At 34.3% G+C, this 13,419-nt stretch overlaps 1 protein-coding gene across 1 annotated transcript; it reads right to left on the bottom strand.

The window, feature by feature from the left end:
• Positions 1-1,253: 1,253 nt before the first annotated feature.
• Positions 1,254-9,853, bottom strand: LOC110687761 (oleoyl-acyl carrier protein thioesterase 1, chloroplastic-like). Its single transcript, XM_021864391.1, has 7 exons — positions 8,661-9,853; positions 6,035-6,168; positions 5,845-5,958; positions 5,278-5,373; positions 2,222-2,309; positions 2,038-2,106; positions 1,254-1,764 (listed from the first exon to the last, which is right to left on the bottom strand). Exons 1-7 carry the CDS (start codon positions 9,000-9,002, stop codon positions 1,486-1,488), a joined length of 1,122 nt encoding a protein of 373 aa, XP_021720083.1. The 5' UTR covers positions 9,003-9,853; the 3' UTR covers positions 1,254-1,485.
• Between the last annotated feature and the right edge of the window lie 3,566 nt (positions 9,854-13,419).

Raw genomic sequence — 13,419 nt, forward strand, 5'->3', positions numbered from 1 at the left:
CTAGGGTCTCGCCGGACCTATTTACACAGTCCCCACATGCTGTGCAAAGGAAGAGGTTGAAGGAGGCTCTTTTAATTTATTTGTTTATTTTGTTTGCTTCTCCAATGCTTCTTTGTTCTCATGTCTAACCTTGAACAAACCTGCAAATTGTGTGCTAACAGATGAAATAAAATTATAAAGTTTTGTTACGATGCAACCCTTTACCCTTGTATGTTTCAAAGGCTTAAACAACGGGAATCATATAATAGTTGATGATTTTTTTGTTTAGAGCATGAAAATAACAGTGTCATTTCAAACTTCACCAAACAGGTAAAATACTTTATTCATAGTTCATACATATACTTCTAGCATAGTGCTCAGATCATGGTGCAGCTGCTACTGCTTCAGCATTCAGATTACCCTTGTATAGGCTTCCTTGGAAACCATGGAAGAAACCAAATCTGCCAAAAGGACCAAAGAGAAACCCAGGCCTTCCGAGGGGCGAGGGGGAAGACCCCAAGGAATGGGTGCCCCAACAAACCAAGTCCTTGAGGCTGATAGACTTTGTCCGCTGGCACGACTCTTCCAGACACGGAAACAGTAAGGACTGTCCCGAGGACCAGGACTGAAACCAGCAATGTTGTATGCATTCTCGTCATGGTTCCCTCACTCTTCCTTAAGATATTGCTCTTTTGTGCGATGAAAACTTCGAAAGAGGAACTAGTACATGTACACGTTTGACAAAAATCGAAATCAAAACCTCAACCTTATAGAGGTATATGAAGTACTGTTGTTTAATATACTCTGTACTGACAAGATGGTAAAAAATGGGGGTGGTTCTTATTTTGGTTATAAATTTGGTAGAATTACTACTTGAATTTTACACAAGGTGAGTATAATCTCCACTTTACAGAAAATGACAATATATTGCATTCTGTTTTAGTATGTGTTAGTTGTTCATTTAGATGCATTTCAGCTTCTTCACCAACTTGGGAAAAGTTTGCTCTACCCTTAAGTAATTTGTATCAAAGCAATTTATTGGCAGTATTTTACCATTATTCTGGGTTGATTGTGAACCTAGATCATTAAGCTGAGCCAATGCAATACACAGTTCATTGATATGGAGCACAGTGAAGATAGAATGTTCGAGGCTAATCAAAATCTTCGTTGTGGGTGCTTTTTTCTTTAGGGTTTATCAGAAAAACCGTAGCTGCAAAATTATGAAGTATGGAGTATTAAGTATCCGCAACTATGCTGGCAAAGGAAACTCATGATTTACAATCAAATTCCCAAATGATAAAGAAAGCAGTAATATAAATTGCACCAAATACTACATACAAATTTAATTGGGCCGGCATAGGGCTAGTGTTCTTCCTGATTCTACGATGAAATCAAAATATTATTTTATCAAGCGCAAAAAGAACGCAAAATAATATAAATGCAAAATCAACCTCAATAACTAGGGTATACTGAAAATAAACATGAAAAGAAACAAAAAAAGAATGATCATTGTCTCTCAGGCTTCCTTCTCCATTCAGTGCGCCCTCGGTTGATTTCGGACCCATCAGCAGATAATCTCAACAGATGCAAGAACTGAACACTATCATTTTCGTCTCTAGTTGATGTGGGAGATCCATTTGCTCCATTCTGTAAGATGGATTCATTTAATTTTATTGGTTCGACACTTGTGAGAGAATCTACAACATCATTACGCTGACACTCTCGCCTATAGTCCAAGGTGATGCTTCGCAACTCATGAGTGTCCACGAGTTCTTCAGGAGTACTCTGCCAAAAGATAAATTATGTTAATTGCAAATTATTAGACCATACTGTTTGTACACGAGTACACACCCGCTGACCTGATGGGAAGAGCATAGAAAATACTCCTTAAATATAAAGTTTAGTCTTACTCATGATGGCTAAAAACAGCGTGACAACTAGATGAACTTATTCCAAATGGATGAAAGTTCACACATATCATTTTGGTAAACAGAAAGCCACCTATGATGGAAAACGAGAGTCTGCAAGGAACTAGCAATAGAAAGGGTCTCAACTCACCTCCAGAGTCCATCCAATGTAGGTGACATTATTTACATGGTGGTTCATGTCCAGATCACCTCTTCTGGGCTGTATAATATTCGACACACAAAAAGTTTCATGTTAGGTAGAATAGAGAAATTCAAGCACAAAAAATAAAGACACATTTGTAAGGTGTTTATGCTCAACGATTTAACAATCTTACCACCAGCCCTTGTTTTGAATATTGAGCAGGATCTTCCAGCTTTGATATTTTCTTCAAGCTATTGTTGTTTGGCTCAGGAAATGCTAATCTACAGATGTCATCACATAAATAGCTATAAGAGAATTTTAAGGGTAAAATGAAAGCTCGGTAATTCATCATAATTTAAAGATACAAAGAAAGCTATCATTAGAATGAGGCATCACATTATATTTTTCAAAGTCTAGACAACCACCTTGCATAGTCCACCTAGAGGGACATTACAAAAATACAGAGGGTCAGCTGAGGAATCCAAGTATAAGATTTAATTGCTGGGTGAAGGGATGTGCACATTAGCTAGCTTAGTTGGTAAAGTCGGGAGGGGTGGGAGGTGACTTCCTAAGATTAGGGATCAAATTCCATCTACATCATTGCTCTTTGTGGCTCCCTATTGACCAAAAGCAAAACAGTTTCTGGATGAATAGAATTTTGTTTTCTGGTGAAAGAAAAGGAACTAAACTGGGTAAAACACTAATGAGGCAATCTATGTGAACCTATAAGAAGCCTTACATACGACAGTATATAACATGTATAGTATTGGAATCCCATGGCCCAGAAATCCAGAACAAGGTTTAAGAAAGCAAAAATAGGCAATCAAATGATAAATTAAGTCATATTTTTAGTTGGAACTCTAGAAGGTTCTTGAAAAAGGATGGTGACAAAAATTCTCTCTAAAATAAAGACTTGAGAGAAAAGTATTACATAGCAGCCCAAGGAAGACTCAAAAAAGTCTAAGCTTTGCTAAAGAAATCCTTCTTTATCTTTGAGGCAAAGGAAGAGAATGAATTGCTCAAAAAATTGAGAGAAGCTTAAGTGCGTTGTGCTGTAATTGCTCTACCTAAATCTAATGATGAAAAGGAAGAAGATTAAGTTAAAAGATTAGGATAGTCCACAGCCAAGATAAAATATACCCATGTATTCTGATCATTCAAGATGTTTGTGTATTTATTTATTGGAAAGGGGAAAACTAATGAATGGTTGCAAAAATCCTCCTAAACTCTCATTGCTGTTTATGCTAGCCTAAAGGAGTACACAAAGGTTGTAGCACCAGAACTAATGCAACATATGCCATCAAAAGTGTATATGGAATTTCTATGTCACTAAGCAAGGCAATGCATGCAGATAAAATTGTATGAAAAGATAACAGGCTATCCTTTGAAGATATCAGGTGTATGCAAGGTAGAGAGACACTGAAACTTGTAAAAAGATGATGGGAATTCATTTCCAATTGGGGCTGATGCCAAGCAGAACTTTGAGGCATACAAAGTTTACTGTCCTAAGTTTTATTTGTCCACTACGAATCAACAATGAAGTTTGCCTTTATTGGTGATTGCATCACCCAAAAACTAAGTATTAAAGTATACATGTAAAAGACAATAAATAATGAGGATTCCCATTCCTCTCAGCTACTGTCCACTCTACTGGAACTGTTACACATATTCCCTAAGAATATATTCCTCTCAGCCTTAGACTCAAACGATGAAACCACCACAAAGCATAGAATTGAGCACAAGAAGTGCAAGACCATGTAAATTTGCAAGGTCAAATTGTATACTATCTGGTTGTCACATAGATATAGCGAGATCTTATACACAACCATGGCATGCATATACATGATCCAATTGAGCACTTATCCATCTTTCATAACTTTGTGCTTGTTTCATTTGCACTTATCTAGAGTATATTGTCTTTCATTAATGATTAATCTAAACCAAATCTAGTTTTTAATAAAAACCCACATTAGTCAACAGCCAGAGTTTCATTGCCAAAGAATTATCACCATGATTGTTCTGAACGCTTGGAAATAAATCAAACAAGTGATAATTGAAAGGCTGAAGGCATATTAGACACTTAAATTCGTACCTACATACCAAGATTCATATAATGAAAGGGTTCAAAAAAGTGATAATGAGCAGTAAACCAGCTAATAAACTACAAATGCAGGATAACAAAAAGGGAAGCATGGTGAAGACTAGGGGTACTAATCGAGTTGAGCAACTCGGGAGCAACTCGAGATCGACTCGGTCAAAAATCGACTCAAGTTGTCTCGACTCGACTCGAAACCTTAACGAACACGAGTCGAGCAAGCTATAACTCGACTCGATAAGCTCGCGAGCAGCTCGATAATATTTTATTATTAAAATATTAAATAAAAAATTATAGTAAACAAAATAGAAAATGTAAAAAATTAATTGTTGCATATTATTAGAAAAGTTATTAATAAAAAAAAATAATCACTAAAGCCACTACCACTAATACGAAGTACTGAAGTAGTACATTCTATAGGCCCATTACAATTTTACAAACTATACTCAAACACTTACTGACTTACTTAGCTTTCAACTGCTAAAAAAAACCCTAGCTCTCGCACAGTCACGCCTTTCAGCCACCACCCACTGTTGGGGTTCCAATAATCTGCTCTTTTTCTCTTTTTACTTCTCAAATTTCAAGTAAGAAGCTCTATGATATGAGTTGAAGAAGGAACCATGAATCAAGATAAACTAAAAGGCTATTTAAACAAGGAATAAGCTTCAATCTTAAAATGGTAGGTGCGTTTTAGATTTTACCCTCTTTTCTTGTAGATCTGTGGTTGTTCTAACATATTCATTCAAAAAGTTGGTCAATTTTTTCAATCTACTTGAGCAGCTAGCCAACTAGAGGAACAATTTGGGCGTTTTTGGTTTTTTAACTCTTATTTCTTGTAGATCTGTAGTTATTCATCCGTTTATTTTTATTTTTTTTTTGTGAGCAGAATTGAACTACACGAGTTACGAGCCGAGTCGAGCTACGATTAAATTAACCGATCACGAGACGAGCAACATGTTAACGAGCTTAGTGAGTAATGAGTCGAGCACGAGCCATGGTTTTCGATCACGAGTCGAGCACCCCTTAGCTCGTGATCGACTCGCTCGATTAGCATCCCTAGTGAAGACCACAACTAAGATACATCAGAATATATTGCAATCTCAGTCTTTTATCACACTCTAAAAATGTACAGGCAGATATATTAAAGGGCTCACCGAAGCTCTTTTGGGCAATATATTAAATATTCCTTGCCAATTTGAGGAGTAACTCTCTCCAACCTTCTTGTATCCATGTTCATCATCACCCACTTACTGCAATAAGAAAAAGAACTGGTTAGCAGCCATCTTCAACAAAAACCAATACAAGTATTAAGGCTTTTTTAAAATGCACCAAAGATATATAGGTTTATATGGTACCAGACAACATTCCTAGCCCAGTGGAAATCTAAAAAATTAAATTCTTACTCAGTTCCCACCATCCACTATTGTAAATAATGAACATAAATCTAATATGTCCATGGGTATTCTGAATCAAATTGTGCTTTAGTGTCATCTGATTCAACATAGAAGAAGAAAGGCTAATTCCATAATGTCTAAAATAAATTTTTCAGCAAAGACAGGAAATATACATCTAGCAAACAGTCTTTTGTAAGGGGAAATCCTTATGTAATTTCAACCTGTACACTGTACAAATACACATTTTAGTTATACACCAATCACACAGACATTACCTACAAGGCATGAGAGAAATGAGAAGAAATAGGCCTGATGAATGGAAATTACCTAGTAGCTCTTCCAATAACTTCACCATTTGCATAGTCCTTCAGAATGAAATCACGCCTCGTCCCAATTTTTCCTTCAGCTTGGCACCACGTCTCTATCTCAACTACATCACTCCTGCACCACATATAAGACATGTCAATGAATAACATGACCTGGAAAACCTCAACAGCAATAGCAAAAGTAAACATACCAAGCTGGATATCGGTATATCTCAATGTGCATGCGTGCAGTCACCCATATGAGATGAAGCTTTCTCATGGTAGGGGTTGTTGCAAATCCATCAGTTGAGAATCCAACACTTTGTGCATGGTTGCACCCCACTTCCTACATCACAAAGACCCCTTCTAACATTAAAATGGAACAGAATACAGTGTTTTTTCATAAAGCATATCCTGTAAGAGAAAAGATATCTTAACAGCACTTTTAAAACAATAGTTGTTTTTCAAAGTGATACCAATATCAAGCATCTATGCATAGTAGAAGATATCAGAAAATGACAAGGAAGAATCAGTTCACGGAAGTTGCATAAAGGATTACCAGCACAATGTTACACGATGACTATAACACAGATTAAAGAATAATCAAAGACATGATCAAATGAGTCTTAATTCAAAATTTGGCATTTACAGAATACAAATTTCCAATAATTCAAGTTCAGTATCTCTTGAACTACGGGTAACAACAGTCTTTGTCATATCAATCAATCAATCAATCAAAGCCTTAATCCCATAAGTGGGGTCGGCTACATGAACCAAATTTAATATTTCCATGTAATCATCAACAAAGATCTTTGTCATATGTTCCTTGAAAAATAAAATGTCTAAGCTCTTGGTGTAACAGTCATAAGAAGTTTCATGCTTCTGTGAACCATAATCACAATCACAGTCATGATCCCAATTGTTTTATGTAGAAGACCACTCCTTCAAATGACCATTGACAAGATCAAAAAGTAAAACGTCAAACTTCCTTGCAAATGACATCACTATCAAGAATCAACTGGACAAGCATACATTAGAAACTTTTTAATCAAGCTTATTTTAACTGATGTCACCAAAATTCCAGCAAAACTGTTATTTAAAAATCTCCTCTAAGGATAAACTGCCAAATTCAAGTCCCCAAGGCTCAAATCGAACGCATAAAACTGTCTTACATCAAGATCATAAACCAAGAAGGTTGTTCCATATGATATATTAATCTTAAATATGAGAGAATTCCAACATCTATGAATCCTGAATGATACCCAAACAACAAATCAATAACAATATACTAAAAGACACACCAGCAATGACACGTGTCATCTTCTGGTGTGTCCTTACTTATTTTTTTTTTTTGAATAAAATTCAATTAAAGAAATAAATCTTATACAAAAATAATTCCCTAATCTTATACAATATAATTACTTAAAATAAAAAAAAGATTTGGCATACGTTTAACACAAATATTTATATAGCTATAAAAAAAATTATTCTACGTCATTTTATATCTAACATATCTTTTGTAATCCTTTATAATAATCAAAATTTGTCAACTACTCCCTCCGATTTTTTTCAATTGCAACTTTTGCTATTTTAGTCCGATCAAAATTAAATGCAACTTTCTATTTTATTTCTATTTTGGGTAAACAAAAACCTTCAAAATTACTATATTACCCTTACTTTCCACTACTTTCCTAAGGGGTGGGTCAAACATTCTCTCTCCAAAAACTTTAATCACCTTTAATTAACCCCACTACCACATGCCCTTTAACTTTTGCCTCGTGAACCGCAAATCACACCAAAGTTGCAATTAAAAAAAATCGGAGGGAGTATATATTTAGAATGTTTATATAAAAAAAAAACTAATTATAATCGTAGTTTAATAATGGTTATTGGAAATTACCGTGCATGACACGGGAACTAATCTAATAACTGACAAATTCATACTCCGTATCGCTCAAACTTGTTAATCCAAATTCAGCAATTACCACAACGAATTTTAACAGCCAAATAATCCAGATTTACCAATAAACATGTAAAAAGCCAAAAGTTAGACAAACTCATTAACCTAGTTTCTCAACTACAGCTCATAAACCAAAACTTCATCAAATCCAGCAATCCAAAATTCAGCATTTTACCACTCAAAAACTTGATCAATAATCCATGGACCAACCAAGATCAATTATGCTTCATTATTCCAAACTCACCATTTCAAAGCCAAAATTAACCAAACCCATGATTCCAATTCACCAAATTACTACTCTAAACCAAAATTTATAAAGCTTATTTTACCATATTCACCACTCAAAAGCCAAAATTAATCAAACCTAAGATTCCAAATTCACCAGATTACTACTCGTAAACCAAAAATTTTACCAAATCCATTAATCCATATTAGCTGATTTAACACTCAGAAACCAAATTTAATCATACATGTTAATCAAAATTCAACAAATTACTGCTCATAATGCAAAATTTCATAAAACTAACTACTTTAATTTCACCATTTTAACACTGATAAAACAACATTTAATCAAAACCACTAATCCAAATTCACTACTTTACCACTCAAAAATCAAACATAATCTTCACCCATAATTAAAATCTCACCAATTGACACTCATAAACCAAAACTACATCATACATTCAAACCCATTAATCCAAATTCACCAATTAATCAAACCCATTTCACAAAATTCACCAAATTACCACTCAAAACCCCAAACTAAATCAAACCCATAATGCAATATCCACTAATCACCACTCAAAATCATAACTTTAACAAAAAAAAAATAAATCAAACAAAAACAAAAATTTCCAACAAGTTAAAAAGAGATATACCTGTAAAAGATTAGCAATGGTTTCAACAGTAGCAGTCTTATTAATCCCAACTTCATAACTCCTCACAATAAAATTCTCCTTATAAGACAACCCATCTTCAGTCAAACTTCCCAACCGGAGCCGGTCCGCCAACCCGATCGAACCCGACCCGTTTTCAGTTTGGGTGAGCCCATTGTTAGTCGTCGTTGAAACAGAAACAGACGGATCAGGGCGTTTCGAGCACGGAAAAGAAACGTTTCGGCGACGATTCAAGTTAGGGAGGATTTTGGGAGAACCCCAGAAACTGCATTGAGTAAAAGATTGAATTTTATCACTTACTACATTGCATGATGGATTCAACATCGTGATTTATGATCTCTGATTTAAATTTTCAGTGATTTTTTCTCTGTTTCTATTTGTGAACAAATTGAATTTGAGCCTATATTTTTCGTGGGTTTTAGACTAAGTTCGATAAAACCGAAGAAGGTTTTTATTTTTAGTTTTTTTGGCTCTGAAATTTATCTTTTACAATTGGGACGATGGAGTCACTACAACTGTGCAACTGAATTAAAAATAAATAAAAATTGGAATAAAAAAGATGCAGGTGAGAAAAGTCTACTTGTTTCCCATAAAATTAGGAGCAAACTTTTTGGTTTTTTTACATTTACGCATGTGATCGATATTAATAACAGTAAATTCTTTTGGGGTTTTTTTTTCTTTTTTTTCTTTTCAGGAATTTTTTTTGGGAAATTCTGGCCCTATGAATTTAACTTTTCTTATGTAGAAGACGAACTTTTTCCAACTCTCTTCAGTGACACTAAGGTTTAAAAAAATTGACCATAGTGGCCTTTTTTAGATTTATGACTAACCTTTTTAGTTAAAATGGTTAATCTTTGATTTTTTTATTAAAAAATTATTTAAATTATATTTTAAAATAATAAAATTTAAAAAAAGTAAAACAAAAAAACAAAAAAATTCCCAAAAATTCCCAGCCCCAGCAACCCCTCCCCCCGACGTCCACCAGCCACCTCTCCCCCACCCCTACCAACGTCAGCGCCCAGCTCCACCTTCGTCGGTGCGCCGGCCTTCGATCCCCTACCTCCATCTCCTCTCTTTCTCCCAATCTCGAACCCAGCCACCCACCTTCCCCGACCACCCCCACCCTTCTGCGGCCCCTCCTACTCTCTTTTCCAGTTTTCGACCACCCCCACCCCTACCCCACTGCTGACCGCTGCTGCCCCTCCCCCTCCCTTGTCCAGTTTCCGACTACCCTGGAAATAGAAAAAGGGGTTCTATTATTCGAGGGGGGCGAGATGAGATTTCGGTGTCGAAAGAGGGTAGGCGGCGACCGGAAATTGAAAAAGAAGAGAGAGAAATTGAGGACAATAAAGGGAGGTTGGCAGGGGTGCATGGTCGGTCGTGGGTGGCTGGGTGGAGGGGATTGGAATTAATGGATAGTGAATGGAAAGAGAAAGGAAGGAGGGAGGAAGGAATGGGCTGTCGAAAATTATGGAGGAGGAGGAAGGAGGTGGGCTGGTCGGAAATTGGAGGTCGGGGGTTGGGCTGGGAGGTGGTTTCGGTGGTCGGGAGTTGGCTGGGAGGTGGTTCGGTGGTCGGGAGTTGGTAGCTGGCCGGATTCCGACAAGGTTAGGGTTAGTGGGGTGACTGGATTTTTTTTTTTTTAATTTTATTATTTTAAAATATAATTTAAATCATTTTTTAATAAAAAAAAAATCAAAGGTTAACCATTTTAACTGAAAAGGTTAGCCATAAACCTAAAAAATGTCATTATGATCAATTTTTCTAAACCTTGGTGCCACTGAAGAGAGTTGGAAAAAAGTTTGTCTTACACGTAGAAAAGTTAAATTCATGAGACCACCATGTAGAATTTCCCTTCTTTTTTTTTTTTTGCAAATTTACAATCCATGTCAAATTGTCAATTTTAACACTGTTTTACTTTCTAAAAAAAAAGTGTCAATTTTAATTGCTCATAGTCAACCCTTTAAAACAAATTACTCATAATTAAATTATTACGTACTTATGTTAGAGTTTATTTGAGGGGATAATAGAAATTTTTAAAAATTAATTCGATCTCAATTCTTGAGTAGGTTCTTAATAACTACTTTGTAATAAATGTGTTTATATACCGTTAGCTCTTAGTAGAACGATCAAGGTTTGCTATGCCTTGGTTTATTCCTCCTTAGTTTGTTTTTGTTACTTATATGTTCTTGTTTCTATTGGTTCTAACACTTCTATGCCTCTTTTGAATTAGAAAAATATTAATGCACACTTAGCTTACTTGATTATTTTTATAATTATTATCCTTTCTTCTTTTTTATCTAACCTTGTATATCTCTTTTGATCTTATTTCTAACTATTTTTTCCATTTCTTTTTAGTATAAATTCTTTTCAGTATAAATTCTCTTATATAAAAAAGATAGTTTTTCTTTGGACTCTAAATGTTTTTTTTAATTATTAATAAATTTATTTAATTCTACGATCTCATTTGTCAAATATTTTGATAAAATTCATAATATCGAAAGATAATTTTTTATATTTAATTTTAAACCATTAAGTCATCTTTCATTACATTTTTTTTTTTACTTATGTGTCACTTAAATTTAAAGTTTGTAGGAACTTCGTAGCTTAAAACAAGTTTGATAATTTTGCTTATGTGCCGATAAAAGTTAATTTTTTTGAAGTAATCTAGAAAATTTGTTGCATATCATAAAGCAAGTTCTTTCTGTAGCATCATAGGAGGAATTTGATGTGAGAAAAACACCTTGAAGCTTAATCATTGATGAGTATTAAAAGTTGATTTATGCAACATCTATAAATCAATTTTCATATACAACAAATAATTAACCGTGTTAACTTGACTAATATGTTCAAATAAGTCCAATCATGAAAAGTAAGAGTTACGGAGTACCTAGATTCAATTCATTACAACAATAAATTTCTTTTTTAAATTTAGACAAATACTTCTCACTTGGGCGGCCGTCTCACGAAGATCTTCAATTTCCTAATATATATCATTAAGTCTAAATAAGCTATAAGGACATTGAGAAAAGAGTTAGGGTATTTAAAAATTTTAATCATACAAGAAACTTATTTTGCTTTGATTAATTTGATCTAAGAAATTGAGTTGCTTTTTAGTTTTTTCTTACCTCTCATTTTATTAGTAACACCTTTAATAAATTGAGGCCAAAGGTTGTTAGTTGTTATTCAGTGAGTAGTTACTAGCCCTTAATATCTACTCTACTTGACCTAATGCTTTCATATGTCTTGCCAAACTTTGTGTTCGACCCTTTCCTCTTTCTTTGCTTGCATCTAGAATATTATTACTTGAACTTGAAAGTCTCGACTAACGCTAGTTTAATTTGTTGTGTCAAAGTAGTTGTATGGAGGAAGGAAATTGTGCTTGGAACACAACAATTAAACATAGATCTACTTGATTAATCATCTAGAAACAATAGTTGCGTATGAGGATGTTAAACAAATGGTCATACATTTTTAAAATCTAAACACTTTAATGTTTAATGATACTTAATATAGAAAGGAAAACCCGAAAAGAATAATTTCAACTATATGAGCAGTCTATTCATAATAAAACACATCATTTAATTGTTTTAAAACGCTAACACGTCTTTCCAAAATGATTGATACTTTGAGTGATATGCAGTCCCACCTTGCACGAGCTACATTCTTGCTAGTTCCTATCTGCTATTAATTTTTGTGTGATCAATTGCTAATAGACCATTAATTGAGGCTTTCTAACCTAAGTTCACATTAGTTTGGATTATGGTTAATTCATAGAACATAATAAGGTGGCAAAACTTGCAAATGATAACATGACTATTCTCATCTATGACATTAAAAAAAAAAAAAAAAAAAAAAAAAAAAAAAAAAACAAACAAACAAACCTCAGAATCAGCAACTAAAATTCTTAGCAAAAATTTTGCCAAATACACACCTTTTGCTATTCCTTATCTTCCCAACAAAAGCAACACTATTCATAATTTTTTTTATTTATTTATTATTTTTATTTTATTTTTTTTATCCAAATGAGTTACAAGGGCATTACAAATCATCAAAGAGGGAGAAATTCGAATTTATAACCTATTGTAAACAAACCGTCAATCTTTTTTAATAAGCCGAGACCTCATGTACCCCCAATGTCCCACAAAGAGATCATGTGCATGTTATCCAAATCCTCCCAATTATTTCACATAAAAAACTTAAGGTTTAGTATCATTATATATGCCAAAAAAAAAAAAAAAAAAAAAAAAAAAAAATGAAGGGACCACCCAGGTTTGGTGTCCTTACATGCATAACAAGTGGATAAAGAATTTTTGAGCTTTCTGTTGTACAGCTTATATGCAGATATGCTCGTGTCTATAGTAGAGCCATAAAATTATAATCATGTTGAATTGTTGATACCATAGCAGATATCTGAACATGAGTAGTTGACAGTTTAAACAACGGTATACATCAATACATGGACCATGCTACTACCTTTATATGTCCTGTTATCAAAAATTTTGATGCAACAAAATAAAGTCTGTAGAACAGCTAATTTAATGTCTGTATGAAAAAATTTTGCCGGCTAGTTTGTCGTCTCTCTCTTAAGATAGCCAATGTGGTATTGTGCCTAAGGAAGGGGGTCGGGTGAGGATTGGATCTTCTAATCTCAAGGTTGGGAGACCGATGAGGACATGAGGTACTAAACTGTACCATGTGTCCATATTTCACGATCCTCATGTCAGCTAGCTTAGTTGAT

Source organism: Chenopodium quinoa, unplaced genomic scaffold (assembly GCF_001683475.1).
Source record: "Chenopodium quinoa cultivar QQ74 unplaced genomic scaffold, ASM168347v1, whole genome shotgun sequence".
NCBI lineage: Eukaryota > Viridiplantae > Streptophyta > Magnoliopsida > Caryophyllales > Amaranthaceae > Chenopodium > Chenopodium quinoa.

Coding starts and splice junctions, on each gene's coding strand:
- LOC110687761 (XM_021864391.1), bottom strand. CDS start 9,002: ATGTTGAATCCATCATGCAATGTAGTAAGTGATAAAATTCAATCTTTT. Junction 6,169..8,660: donor CCATTGCTAATCTTTTACAG/GTATATCTCTTT, acceptor TTTGTGATGTAG/GAAGTGGGGTGCAACCATGC. Junction 5,959..6,034: donor ATATACCGATATCCAGCTTG/GTATGTTTACTT, acceptor TATGTGGTGCAG/GAGTGATGTAGTTGAGATAG.